Here is a 13,539-nt window from a genome sequence, read left to right on the forward strand (position 1 = left end):
TTAACCCACCTCACCCAGAGGGTTGTCTTCGCTAGTCATGGAACATCGAACAAGTGCACATAACATGACATTTCTCCCACTTGGATTTCAGCTTCTTAAGCAGCAAAGCCAGGATGTTAGGCTGATCTCTCTCCTTCTGTATTATGATTCTAACATGTTCCCCTCCAGCAACGACAGCAATAAAAATCAAAGGGGAGTCTACAGGCATCTGAAGTAAACATCACTCCCCTTCCCTTAAGTGCTTTTCAAAATAATTGTTCAACATCTCTTACATGAGTTAATAACCTTCCCCAAAGGTTATTTCTTCTGCAAATTCCAAGTCACCTGAAGACAAAGCTTGAACTAAGACTGTTCAGATTTCATCTAGTTCCTGTCTCTGCCAGAAGAGAAAAATCCATATATATTCCTTACTCTATGGCCTACTGGGTCTCTAATGACTAGGGCTATTTTTGTGAAGGAACAAGGTAAAACACCGCTCAAAAAAAAAAAAAAAAAAAGCTCATTGCTGTGAATAGACAGTGCATGCTAGAATATAGCGTTAGAATTTATAACATTTGTTCAACATTTACATTTATATGCCCTCACTAAAAAGATGCATTTTTATCAGATATTTTTCTTCAAAGAGTGAATGGCCCCCTCTCACATCTGCTAGGTCTCATCCTAGGCTGGTCTACTGCATAATTCTCACAAGGGGGGCGGTATTTGGGGGCTTTCAGAGAAGGAAGCTGAGGAGGAAGGAAACTGGCATACAACAGGAGTCCTTTTCCATTTGTAATGTAGGTTATACAACGAATTAGCCACTTTTTCCCTAAGACTTAAGAGAGAACCCAGAGTGTAGATTATGATGACAACAAAGTCAATGGTGCTGTCTCTTGTGGGTAACAATTTTCTCTTTAAGAAGGATGTAGCACTATTTAGTGTTACGAGGACATGCTTTGGGGCCAGGCTCCCTGGGTTCAAATCCTGCCTCTGCCACTTCCTAGCTGGGTGACCTGAAGTATGTCACCCAGTCTCTCCAAGCTCGATTTCTGTCATTTGTAAAACAGGGATGATAATAACAGAAACCACCCTGACACACCGGATTATTGTGAGAATAAAAGTGGGTAAGTGAAATGGGCTTAGCAAAGTGCCTGACTCACAGTAATTGCTCAAGTGATAGAAGCTCATATTATTGGTTTCTAGAAATGTAATAGGCATCTTATCAGGAAAATAAATAGTTTATAGAAGTTGTACCCTTATCAGTAACCACCCATAGCCATTAATTAAAATACCAAAAAATAAGATTTAAAAACTAACAACAAAACTCTAATAAGTTCATTTTAATTACCCAAACCCAACATTAATGGAGAAATATGGAGACATTTATTCTAAAAACTTTTTGAAAACAAAAGATGCTATGCTGATGAAAGCCAGGTGTCATGGTCCACTCCTGTGTGGATGCTCACAGAGACAATCCCAGGCTCCTGGCTGCTTCATCAAGAGATGGGGGGCCCCCAAGAGCAGGATTCATCTGCATTTCCAAGTGCTGTCCAGGGCCCTCCTTCAGAGCAAAATATATAGCTAGACCTCTACTACTCTACTTAGAAAGTTAAGTAACTGTGGAGGATTACTTCCTGCTATGGTCTGAATGTTTGTGCCTTCCCCAAGTTCACATGTTGAATCCTCCCAAAGTTGATGGTTTAGGAGGTGGGGCCTTTTGGAGTCGATTAGGTCACGAGGGTGGAGCCCTCATGAATGGGATGGTTATTCTTATAAGAGACCCCTCACCCCTTCCACCGCGTGAGGACATAGAGAAATGACTGACTATACCAGGAAGAGGGTCTTAGTAGAACTCAACCATACTGGCGCCTTGATCTTGGTCTTCCCCACCTTCAGGACTGTGAGGAATAAATTTCGGTGGTTTATAAGCCACCCAGTCTATGGTATTTTGTTACAGTAGCCTGAATAGACTAAGACACTTCCTTTTTTTTCCACATTAAAATCTGAAAGGACGTGCCTTTTAATGAGTACGAAACTCTAACTAAACGCTTACACTTACGTTTCAGCAGGTGACTTCCTAATTTAAGTTTTAATGGCCCCTCCTTCCCCATTTCCTGCTTTAATTACAAGTTTCCAAGGGCACCACCATTTAGTTCTGCAATTCTGTCAGTAAATACGTGAACTCTTCCTTGTTTCAGGCTGCCAGGTAAAAATGAAGTTATAATTTGTGCCCCTGCCTGTTGGGGGACAAGAGAAGAAAGAGGGTTACTATTAATTATTACACATGCCATGATGGCTACCTGCACAAGGATGTTCTGCATATAGGTGATCTCACATTTGTATTAAAACATGATCAAAACTACACTGAGAATTCCATGCTCGTCACCTAACCAGCGCTCCAGCCACCCCTCACGTGCCCACACTTGAACATGGTCCCCCCACCCCTCATTGCTTGTCCTCTGAAATAGGGACTAGGACATCTACCTTGATAACGTAACTCAATTATGGTGTATTCTTTCCGATCCCTTATTTCTGCCGCCTGGGAGCACGTCTCAAGTCAACTATCTGCACTGCACACAAGTCTGTCTCAGACTCTGCTTTCTGGAAAACTCAAGTTAACACATATAAATGTATACCAATGTATGTATTTTTACATATATATATGAATATACATTATATTAATATACATAATATAGAAACCCAGGCTAGGGAAATAAAAAGAAATAGGGACCTCCAAGTATATTCATCTCACCATGTATCATTTCAAAGGTCAGTAGACCTCCTGCATCTGCACTGTTTTGTTTAAAGTGCATGAACTTGTCAGCTAAGGTTCATCCTTACCAAGCAATAATAAGGAAATAAACACTGCCCTGAGGGTCTGCAAATTCAACTCAAGTGTTTATTATTTGCAAATACAGTGTATGGCTGTGGGCCTCAGCTGCTTGGGGGAGGGCAAGCCTTCCCTGGGAACACACCTGCCATATTTAGAAGAACGGGCCAGGTATTTGTCTGCCGTTCTCAGATCTCCTGTGGATTCTAAACTGCTTTCTTTAGCCCCTTCAGTCTCCAGACCTCCGCGCCTGCTAAGCTACGCTGTAAACTGCTAGCTAAGCTTCAAAATCACTGTATTAGTCCCGGAGAGTTAATGCATTCCAAAGTACTTAATTTTCTCCTAGGGAGTCATCTGCTCGTTGGTAGGAAATAGATGACTAAGCAATCGTTATCAACCCCACCAGATAATTCTCGCACAGGGGAGCAAATAATCCAGAGGACAACATGCACTCCAAAACTTACTTACTGTGAAATCAAGGAGGCAGGCGGCATTTCATTGACTGTTAGAGGACAAATCATGACATCATCGATCATGCTGTTATTAGCATCATATATTTTCCCCGAACATGATAGGATTTCTTTTTTGGATTTCATAGTAAGTGTTTCAGGCAAAAGTCTTAAGTAATAGATTGAAAAGTTGTTATTTGCCTTGACACATCATTTAATTTGAGTTTCTATAAATTAGGAAAAATATTATCTCAAACTACAATTACAAACACCTTGAGTCAAAGGAGTCCTTTTATCTTAACTAAAATACAAATCAGTACACCAATCAACGTAACATATATTGGATATGTCCTATAGAGAAGGTGCTGTCCTAGGCATAGCTGAGTGTAGAAATGAGTGTCAGACATGATCTCTGACCTCACAGGTGTTAGAAAGCTATCATATTATTCATACTTTTAGTGTTAGACATGTTGAATAAAGAGTTATATTAATAGCGGTTTAAGAATTTCAATTGCTAGAGTTAAGAATCATATTAAGAAAAATAGAAAATCTCCAGAAATCATTATTTAATACTTTTTAGAGTCTAAGACTTTTAGCCTTTTGCAAAATAGAAGTTTAAGTATGTCGTCTTCACAGTAAATTTAATATAGTAAAATTTTCATTCAAGTGACATTATTTCTATTTAAAGTTTTGATACAGTAATTCATGAAACCAAATTCCAACTTCTTAATAAGTGCCTCTTTTTTGGATCATGGAAACATTTTCTACAAACCCTGTATTGGGGTCTCTATATCAATAGATATAGAGTGATGTCAGATTCCTGGTCTACCAAGAATACCAAACACACATCCCATCTGGACCTTGTCTTGAACTAAATCCTTAAACAAAATTAAGTGATACGTTTCAGTCAAACTCAGGTCTCGGTGCTGCCAGGCTAGAGGATGGGGGGCAGTCACTCCTCCAAGAAGGCCTTGGCCCTCCTTAGGCCCAGCAGACGTCATTTTCTTTGTTTAAACTGAATTCGGCATTGTCCTTCCGGCTGTTGGACACCCACCAAATGGAGAGAACTCTAAAAGCAGAAATGCAGAAAATATAGAAGTTAAGGGACATAAGCCAACAGTTTGGACCTAAAGTTTATTCAATGTGATTGTTCCTGAAACGTACAGAGTTTAGGTTTGGAAGACTGGAAGGTTTTGCTTGATGAGTTCTCCATGGCAAGCATCAATTTTAGCCTTCCGTTCAAGGGACAGCAAAGGAGGCAATTCCCTTATTCTAATAGCAGCCTCTTCACAGTTTCACATACCCCAGTGCTATGGGCCTGCCACCCACCTTTCACTTTATATCCGGATAAAGAGGATACCCTTTAATAAAAGCTCTTTCTACATTCCTGGCCCCCAATCTGTGACACTTCATGTATAATCGCTGGGTGAGACCTCTATGCCACATGTTATAGATGTTCATAAGACAACATGGTGTTGGTGGTGCGAACCACTATTACAGGGGACCTAAGATCACAATTTTCCATAAGGATCTTTTGTGGTTCCAGATGTTCTTGATACGTTATGTTATGTCTTGGTTATGAACAAGGGGTGAATGTGTGTGGGGTTTTGCTCTTGTGGCAAGTATATTCCTTTGGGGGAGCTGGTTTCCAAGTCCTGTGATTTCCCTGCACTTGACAACACAGTGTCTGGAACATGCCCTGGCAACTCATCCCCCTCCTACAAGAGCCTGGTAATTGGAAGGTCATTTCTTGTATTTTTTGATCACCTGCTTTCTTCACAACTTGGTAACATAAGTCCAATAATTAAATAATTTTAATTGATCTTTCTAAAATAGAAACTGTGAAATGAAATGCCCTTTGAGATGAGAATTCTCTCAGACTTGTATTTTTTACAAACTGAAGTAACATTTCTTTGAAAAATATTCTTAGTAGGGTCCAAACAGAAATAGGATGTATGTTTTTTAAAAAAAGTATAGGGGCTTCCCTGGTGGCGCAGTGGTTGAGAATCTGCCTGCTAATGCAGGGGACACGGGTTCGAGCCCTAGTCCGGGAAGATCCCACATGCCGCGGAGCAACTAAGCCCGTGAGCCACAACTACTGAGCCTGTGCGTCTGGAGCCTGTGCTCCGCAACAAGAGAGGCCGTGATAGTGAGAGGCCCGCGCACCGCGATGAAGAGTGGCCCCTGCTTGCCTCAACTAGAGAAAGCCCTCACACAGAAATGAAGACCCAACACAGCCAAAAATAAATATAAAAATAAATAAATTTTAAAAAAGAAAGACCTAAAGAAGAAATACATGGCGAATATCTTCAAAAAAAATTAAAATTAAAAAAAGTATAATAAATACAACTAATAGAATTCCTAGCTAGGAAGAAAGTGCTGGGAAAAATCCTGCCTAAGGATCTGGTCAAAATGACTGATCTCCAGAGTTCGGTGTCACATGGTTTTGACAAATGACATCCTTCTAATGTGAAAAGGCATTCCTGTGTCTTCTTGCTGGTGGGAAAATAGTTAGATGCTGAGTCAGTCGTGGGCAAAACTGTGACATCTAACTCGGAGGACCAGAAACTAGTATTTGGTGCCTGTAAATCCTGGCCTCAATCTTCATTTTGCCAACAAAACTGTACTCAGAGGAAAACCTTTGTGAAGGGTGTTTTGATTTCCCTTTCATCATCAGATTTTGAGAGCTCTTTATCACGGTTGCTCGTACTCAAAATAGAAGTGTAAAAGAAATCAAGGCAAAGTGCTGAAATGTGCATATTTGTGAGTAATATAATATTTTCTGTGTCATTTATACACTTACAGAATTTCTACTGAAATGTCACCCAAGAGTTTATCCCTCCATATATTAGCCCTTAATAATCAAGAGTAAATCATAGCACAAAATGCTATGTGAATAGCCCTGAGGTTGCAATACTTAATGTCTCCACTTCACCCTCAGTTTAAATAACACCTTTTTATCCAGAGTTTTCAAAGGGACTTCCAAACATTTGGAATTAAATGGAACTTTCCCTTGTTTCCTAGGACAGTGGTCCTCAAAGTGAGGCATCAGCAGTACCCAGAACTTGTCAGAAATAGAAATTCTCAAGCCCCTCCCTTGATATACTCATCAAGAACTCTAGGGCTAGGGCCCAGGATTCCATGTTCTTACAACCCCCCATCCCAGGTAATTCTGATGCTCACACCAGTTTGAGGGCCATTGGTCTAAGAGAACAGAACTGTAGCAACACAGAGGAGTTAAATGATTGAGATATCCAATGGTCAGAGGTCAGAAAAGGTCATGGCCTTTTCATTTATGTTCACTGTTTCTACTGTGGGCTAATTTCCTTTGTGCCATTGCTTTCCAAATGGACTAAGGGTTCTGACTTGCCTCCAAAACTCACGGTTCGCTTTTGGACCCAGAGACATGCCTTTCTAGGGAAACAAGCCCAACATCAAGGCCATGTCTATTTTACCCTGGGAAGAGGGTTAAAATTGGCAAATTCATTGAGGAGCTCCTAACACTAAGTGGTGGAAATGCTACTATTAGGTCCTGGTCTTGTGATAATGGGGCACATAGAATTGACCTGGAATTAAGGGAGTATCTTCTCAGTCTGCAGAGATCATCTGTTAAGATGAGTCTAAGTGAGGAAATCAGTCAGCTCATCCCCAGTAATGAAAACCAAAGAGTTAGAGTTTATATCAAATTTGAAAGTCATGCTATTCAAAATTCTGAAAACACTTACCTGTCTTGGCAATGGGTCTAGAAGACTACAGTCATAATAATACAATATTAAAATAATAAATATTTGAATCTCCAACAGAGCCAGCCACCTGAAAGAAAAAGAAAATAAAATTGGTGCTTGGTTGTAAAAGATGCATAAATATCTACCAATAAAGAATATCTATAAATTACACATATTTCACAGCAAATGTGCTCTTCTTTGCAATATAAACTTTTACTATTAAAAGGATAGAGTAAAGAAGGGTAGTTGGGATGATCACATTGCTTTAAAATGTATGTAAAATGCTTAGCCAGTGGAAGCACGCAATGAATGAGATCCCAGGTCTCTCTCCTAAGTTTTATATCTGTCCTTTCTAATACGGTAACCGGTAGCTACATGCGGCTGTTATTTAAATAAATTTAAATTTATCGAAATAAAACATTTCAGTTCCTCAGTTGCACTCACCACATTTTAAGTGCTCAATGGCCGTAAGTGGTTACCGGCCACCATACTGAACAGTACGTATTTAGAACTTTTCTATGATCACAGAAAGCTCCATTGGACAGTCCTGTCTGATCTAGACCCTTATTGCCCACTGGAAATTACCGCCTAAATGTTCTGTAGGCACCTAAAATTCCCCATAACTACCAAATTTTTTCCTTTTGTAATCCTGCACTCAGTCCCCAAGTTTTTTGATCATAATAAAATGTTTGAGCACACTCTACAATATATTGATAACCATTTATTTATAGATTGTATAGCATACAACCGTATTATTGTCGACTTTGTAGACACATATACATAGAAATTTAAAAACCGAGAAAAGGGTAAATGGAATTCTGCTACATCTCCTGGCATGCCAGTGGGTTGTTTTGAGCTCTCCTTAGGGAAGGCAAACCATTTTAGGGGGAATGGTCCCTAATAAGTACGATTGGTCCAACATCAGAAAACTGTTCATCATCACAGACCCAATCCTCTCCATTCCCCTTCCTGTCCAGTTAGGCACCGAGGTGTTTTATCTTCCAAATGTTTCCCCGGTCCCTCTCCTTATCCCCTATCTCCAGTCCCTCCACTGCTCCCCAGTGTAGGTCTTCGTCATCTATTTATGTCCTGGATTCCTGAATCACCTGGGTTTCCAGATTGGTTGCTTTGTTTCCAGTGTCACTTCTCTCCACTCTATCCTTCACTCTCCCACTAGAGTAAACTCTCTAAAACAGAAATCTATCACTGTTTCCTCATTTTACACACATGCATACATACACACACATACCACCTGTCAATGCTTCTCATTTCCTTCCAAATGCCACAGGGAACACCGCCAGCCCTTGAAGATCTGCTCCCTCCCTATTTCTCCAGACTCTTCTCCCCCATAGCTCCTCCTTGAAACCCGTGCTCTTGCCACCTGAATGGCGACGTTCTCTGTTGCAAGCCCTTCCCCTGCCTGAGGCTCAGTTTCCACTGGAGGCATTCCCTGGTCTCTTGCTTCTGGGCTGAGGTGTCCCTCCTCTCCATTCCATGGCTCCCAGTGCACATTTCAGCCTTTGCATCTACTGCACTGAACTCTGATTGCTTATTGGCCATCCCTCTCCTGGGGTTATATTGTTGGGCCTTAACACAGTGCAGAGGGCTCTGCTGATGCCTAATAATGTTGACTGAATAGATGAATAGATGATGGAAGGTGATGTCTCCATAAAGCAGATTCAATTTCCTTACCTTTCCATCCTTTTCTATGCTTCTGTGGCACTTTTAACATCCCTCAACTAACACCCTTATCCTACAAGCCCACTCTATTACAGTTAATTGTTTTCATGTCTGTCTCCCCTTATAGACTACCATCTTCACAAAAGCAGGAACCATGTCTTATTTATCATTGACTCCTCAATGTTTGTTGATTGCATGAGTGAATGAATGAACATGAATGATCTGCTATTCATATCAGATAATTAGATTTGCTTCCCGCTGGTATTCTTGAAACATCTTGGCTATATTTTATTTCAAATGAAATCTGGACCACTCCAGGTGTTGTTAGGACCTACTTGGATACCAGATCAATTCTTCACGAATATTTGTGATGTAAATTTAATCCTGCCTACTTAGAAATGCTAAAGATAATTCATTCCAACTGAGTGTCAATGTCCATGAAATACAACATCCCAATCTTTACTGATTCAGATCAAAGTTAGCAGCGATTCCAATAAAAAGCAATTTTGCTAATTTGCAGGTTCAGAATCTCTCACAACTAAGTTTCTGTCACACTTCTAACAAATTAGGATGTCCACTTCTGGCCAAGATGGTTGTCCTTAGGACTTGAGCTTTTCAAAGCAGCCCGTGATGGGCACACCATGTCCTATTTCCTTAAGATATATCCAAATGTTTATTCTTCAGATTCTCTACAGAATGACTGACTATCACCTTAACCTTATGGGCACATTAAAGACTTCATTTTGTTCTGTGAGACAAGCCATTAGACAGTTTTAAACAAATTTGACTTAAGTTTTAAAAAGGATTATTTGGCTGCTACATTGAGAATAAAATATAACGTGCTGCTAGAAGACTGATTAGGAAGCCATTATAATCTTCCAGGCAATGGAAAGTGGTGACTTGGACCAGGATGACGGAATAGTCATGGTTAGCGTCTGTATATACTTTGTAGGATGGCTGATGGCTTGCATGACAGATGTGGAAAACGTAAAGAGTCAAGGACGACTCCAAGTTTTTGGCCTGAGGAAACGCAAGGATATAGCAGTGGGGAAGGCCGATGGAAGAGCACTTGCGGAGCTCGCTTTTGGACCTGTTCAGTGCTGCTGGCTCTAGACAAGTGCCTTGGAGACATCCAGTGGAGATGTTGAGTGGAGGCTGGGGATGAGCCTGGTGTTTGGGTGGGGATTCAGTCAGGGCTGGAGGTACAAGAGATATACATACAGAGTCATCACTATTCAGACAATTATTGAAAGCCAAGGGATAGGATGAAGTCACTTAGGGAGCAAGTTAAATAGAAAAAACTAAGAAATCTGAGGAGAGAGCCCTGGGGCAGCCCAAAATGTGGAGGTTAGAAATGTGAGGAAGGTGAGCAAAGGGGCCTGAGAAGAAGTAGCCAAAGGGGTAGGATGATGAAAAGAGAGTGATTATCTCCAAAGTCCTGTGAAGAAAGCGTTTCATGGAGACCGCGAATTCCGTATCTAACGGGAAAGGTGGCAACGAGTACCCACGTGTAAAATGAAACATGAACATTCCCGCTTGCATAAAACAGCCAGTCCTTCTCAGTCCTTAGCACCCTTCCTGGAAGTAAATTAGATGAGCTCACTAAACTGACATTTTGTGTTTGGTAGAATAAGCAGTGACTTCCCGATATTCAGCGGTTACCTGGCAGCACTAGAGAAGTGCTTGCTAATTTTGCATTTGTGAATTATAAAACAGTTTTTGGATGAAGGTCCTCCTTTATCCAAACAAATGCTATTTTCTTAGAACTCTGTTTTCAGCCCTTCTCTAACTTTAGCTTGCCGTGACGGGAGTGCTTCTCTGAACTCAGCCCCCTGGGGAAAAGGTGGCTGGCATCCTTCCTCTCCAGTCCCTGGAGGAGAGGCACTGCGCCGGCAATAAGGACAACGGACCATTTGGCAGGGTAGGTGGGGCTGTTGCAGGGAAGAAGTCCCTCCACTCAGAGGGTAACCAAGGCGCAGACTTGGAAGGGGCCGTGGAATGCCTAGGGGCCTGGAAGTTGTCTACTCCCTGTAGAAGGTGAGGTGATGAGAAATGGAGTGGACCGAGCAGGAAGAAACGAGGAACTGGCTCATCGAGGGGCTTGAGTGTGTCGTGTGACAGTGTTGGGACTTTGACCCTGAAAATACAACAGACCTTGTGAATAAATTGTACTGAAAAATTATACTTATATGTGAAAATGAAGGTTCTTTAAGCATTATTATACATAAGAGGCCCTCAATGAATATTTCCTCTATCACGCAAATAAGTCATGTAAACAAGAAATAGTTCCTAAGCTATTTAAGAGCACAAGTTGAACTATTTTAGAAACGTTACTCATGTTTTGATTAGAAATAGAGCTAATGTTTATCAGTTCATTAAAATAGTTTTCCACTAGAACCTGTAAGCATTTCCTTAACTAACTTTAGTCCCTGTGATATTCTTAAAAATCAGAAAACTGAATTTCCTTTAAGGTAAAACTATAGTTCAGGCTTTGGACCAACTAACACTGTGTGCATTGTGAGGCTTTAGTATTTTTCTTCTTTTATTTTTGAGGGTTAAGTTAGTTCAGTTATTAAATTAGTATTAGTTATTGAAATAGTATAAATATTAATATTACATTTACTATCATTTCTAAACATTTTGATATTCTGGTTAAAAAAAAGTAAGATGAGTTAATAATACAGATAATAAAGTAAGATGTGCTAAAACTCTTATTTTCTCCAAATCCAAATATTTGGATATTCTAGCAGAATTACCTAAATTATCCACTAAATAAAGTTAATATTTTTGCAATGGCAAAAAATAAATTGTGCTTTCAAGCCTTTACCAGGTTACTGAATTTTGTTCGATGTCTAAAACATCAGGGACTAACACATACGTAACTGTGACATTAAAAGCTCCGTTACTCCAAAGAAAATTAGCCTCATAAATCCGTATTTTTACAAAAGCGCCTCAGAAGCAAGCTGAGCCGTGTTCATGCTGGGAATGTTCTCTTAATACTTCTAATGTCAAAACAGTGAACATAATGAGGCATATTATTTATAATATGTATTTTTTACACTTACAAGAACATCACACATCTACAAATAAAGCTCATTAAAATATAAACATGTTGAAAATTCCTTAAATGCTCAGTACTTGTGTGTTTTCCCCACGTGTAAATAAATGTTCAAGCTACACAGAACACAAAGTCCTACAAAACCTGGCCTCTACCCTCACGTTGCTAGTAATGCACGTGGAGAGATGGGAAAGGTAACAATGTAAGATACATGTGGAAACAGAAGGGCTTTGGAGATGTGGGGTCTGGAGCAAGCAGTGTAACCCAGAGTTGACCAACTCTATGTGGAGGTGACACCTGAGCTAGACCTGGATGGAAGGACAGGCTTCAATAAGTAGACATGTTGAGTAGGGGCATTCCAGACCCAGGAAGGAGTGAGAGTGAGGGGAGGAATGGGCATGGTAGTCAGGGGACAACTGGTAGACCCTCTGGGGTGGGCATTCCCAGATGTGCAGAAAGATGTATTTGTGTCCAATTTTTGGAGGGTCTGGAGTCCTAGGCTGATGAGTTTGGCTGGCAGGCAGTGGTGCCAGAGTCTTAACAAGAAAGTGACAATTAGAGCTAATTATTTAAGGAAAATTCATCTGTATGTAGTGAGTGAGATGGATTGAAAGAAGAGATAATACAGCTGGGGGAAGGGTAAGAAAATGATGACATCATCTGGGGCATGACGACCTGGTTTAGGAGGTGGGAGTAGACACCTGGGGGCAGGCTGAGAAGAGGGAGAAGCAAAGGGGGCTCCAGAAGCCCAGGCCTAGGAGATCAGTGAGATATGGAAGAGAAACCGAGAGTACAGGAGGAATGCTAGGGTTAGCGGTAAGTAAGGACTTTAGTATTAGATGTCTGGATTTTGAGACTGAATCCCTTTTTAAAAGAAAATCTCTCTCTTTTTTTTCCTACTAGACGTCATCGAGGGCAGTGCCAGTATGGGCTGGAAAACTGCCACTGTTACCAGGAGCAGGGGCTCTGAAGTATATTCCTAGTTGCTACCAGCTGCAGCTTATGAAAATAGAATGGTCTTGCCCTGGAATTCAGAGAAGGCAGCATACAGACATACTTTCACAGACATCCTTCATTGAAGCATGGCTATTCAAGTTAAAGGGGAAGTACTTTTCCCACAACCTCATCCCCTTTAAGAAATCTTATAGGAAAATAAAAGCCTATAAGACAGGAGGCGAAATAATCTAGACCAGTGTTTCTCACACTTTAGCATGCATCAGAATCACATGGAAAAGCTTGTTCAAACGCAAGTTGCTTGGTCGACCCCCAGGGTTTTTCTGACTTAGTAGTTCTGGGGAAGGGCAGCCCAATTTGCATTTTTTACAAGTTTCCATGTAATGTTATTACTGGTGGTCTGGGGATCATACTTTAGAATCGCTGATCTAGAGGCACTTGACAAGCAGAAAGGGAAAAAATAAGTTAAAAGATGTGGTTTATCAAACCTTTAGTTTTAGCACACAAAATTAAAATTACCGAGAATACCTCAGCTACACAGGAAACTTTATGGCCGGGGCACCAAACGTTTGATTGGGAATGATGGTGTGGGCAAAATCTGGAAGAGTGAGCAGAGAGGGGATGGTCCTAAATACGGGGAAGCAAATCCAGAATAAAATAAGAACAGGATTAGGGTAAACTGGAAGAGCAGGAAAAGAAGAAAAGATGTGAGGAAGAGAAGAGAAGGGAATGGGACATACTTAGAAGGAGGACAAGTTGGAGAGAAAGCAGTTGAGGGAGCAAAGAGGAAAGGTCTGGAGGACCTCAGGGCTTCTGGACTTGAGACACCGTTTTCTGTTTCACTGGGGAGATGAGAATCATGTC

At 40.8% G+C, this 13,539-nt stretch overlaps 1 protein-coding gene across 4 annotated transcripts in view; it reads right to left on the bottom strand.

Moving 5' to 3' along the window:
* Positions 1-2,971: 2,971 nt before the first annotated feature.
* CYP39A1 (cytochrome P450 family 39 subfamily A member 1) overlaps positions 2,972-13,539 on the bottom strand; it is a 68,029-nt gene continuing 57,461 nt past the window's right edge. For 2 of the 4 annotated variants that reach the window (XM_060307544.2, XM_060307543.2), the window contains exons 12-13: positions 6,984-7,071; positions 2,975-4,327 (exon numbers count right to left, since the gene is read on the bottom strand). In XM_060307544.2, the coding sequence (XP_060163527.1) occupies positions 4,256-4,327; positions 6,984-7,071 (160 nt within the window). In that variant the 3' untranslated portion in view covers positions 2,975-4,255. Of the gene's footprint in view, positions 4,328-6,983; positions 7,072-13,539 lie in introns of all 4 variants that reach the window. The other 2 variants (XM_060307545.2, XM_030870539.3) reach the window with 2 other exon arrangements.

Source organism: Globicephala melas, chromosome 11, assembly GCF_963455315.2.
Source record: "Globicephala melas chromosome 11, mGloMel1.2, whole genome shotgun sequence".
Taxonomy (NCBI): domain Eukaryota; kingdom Metazoa; phylum Chordata; class Mammalia; order Artiodactyla; family Delphinidae; genus Globicephala; species Globicephala melas.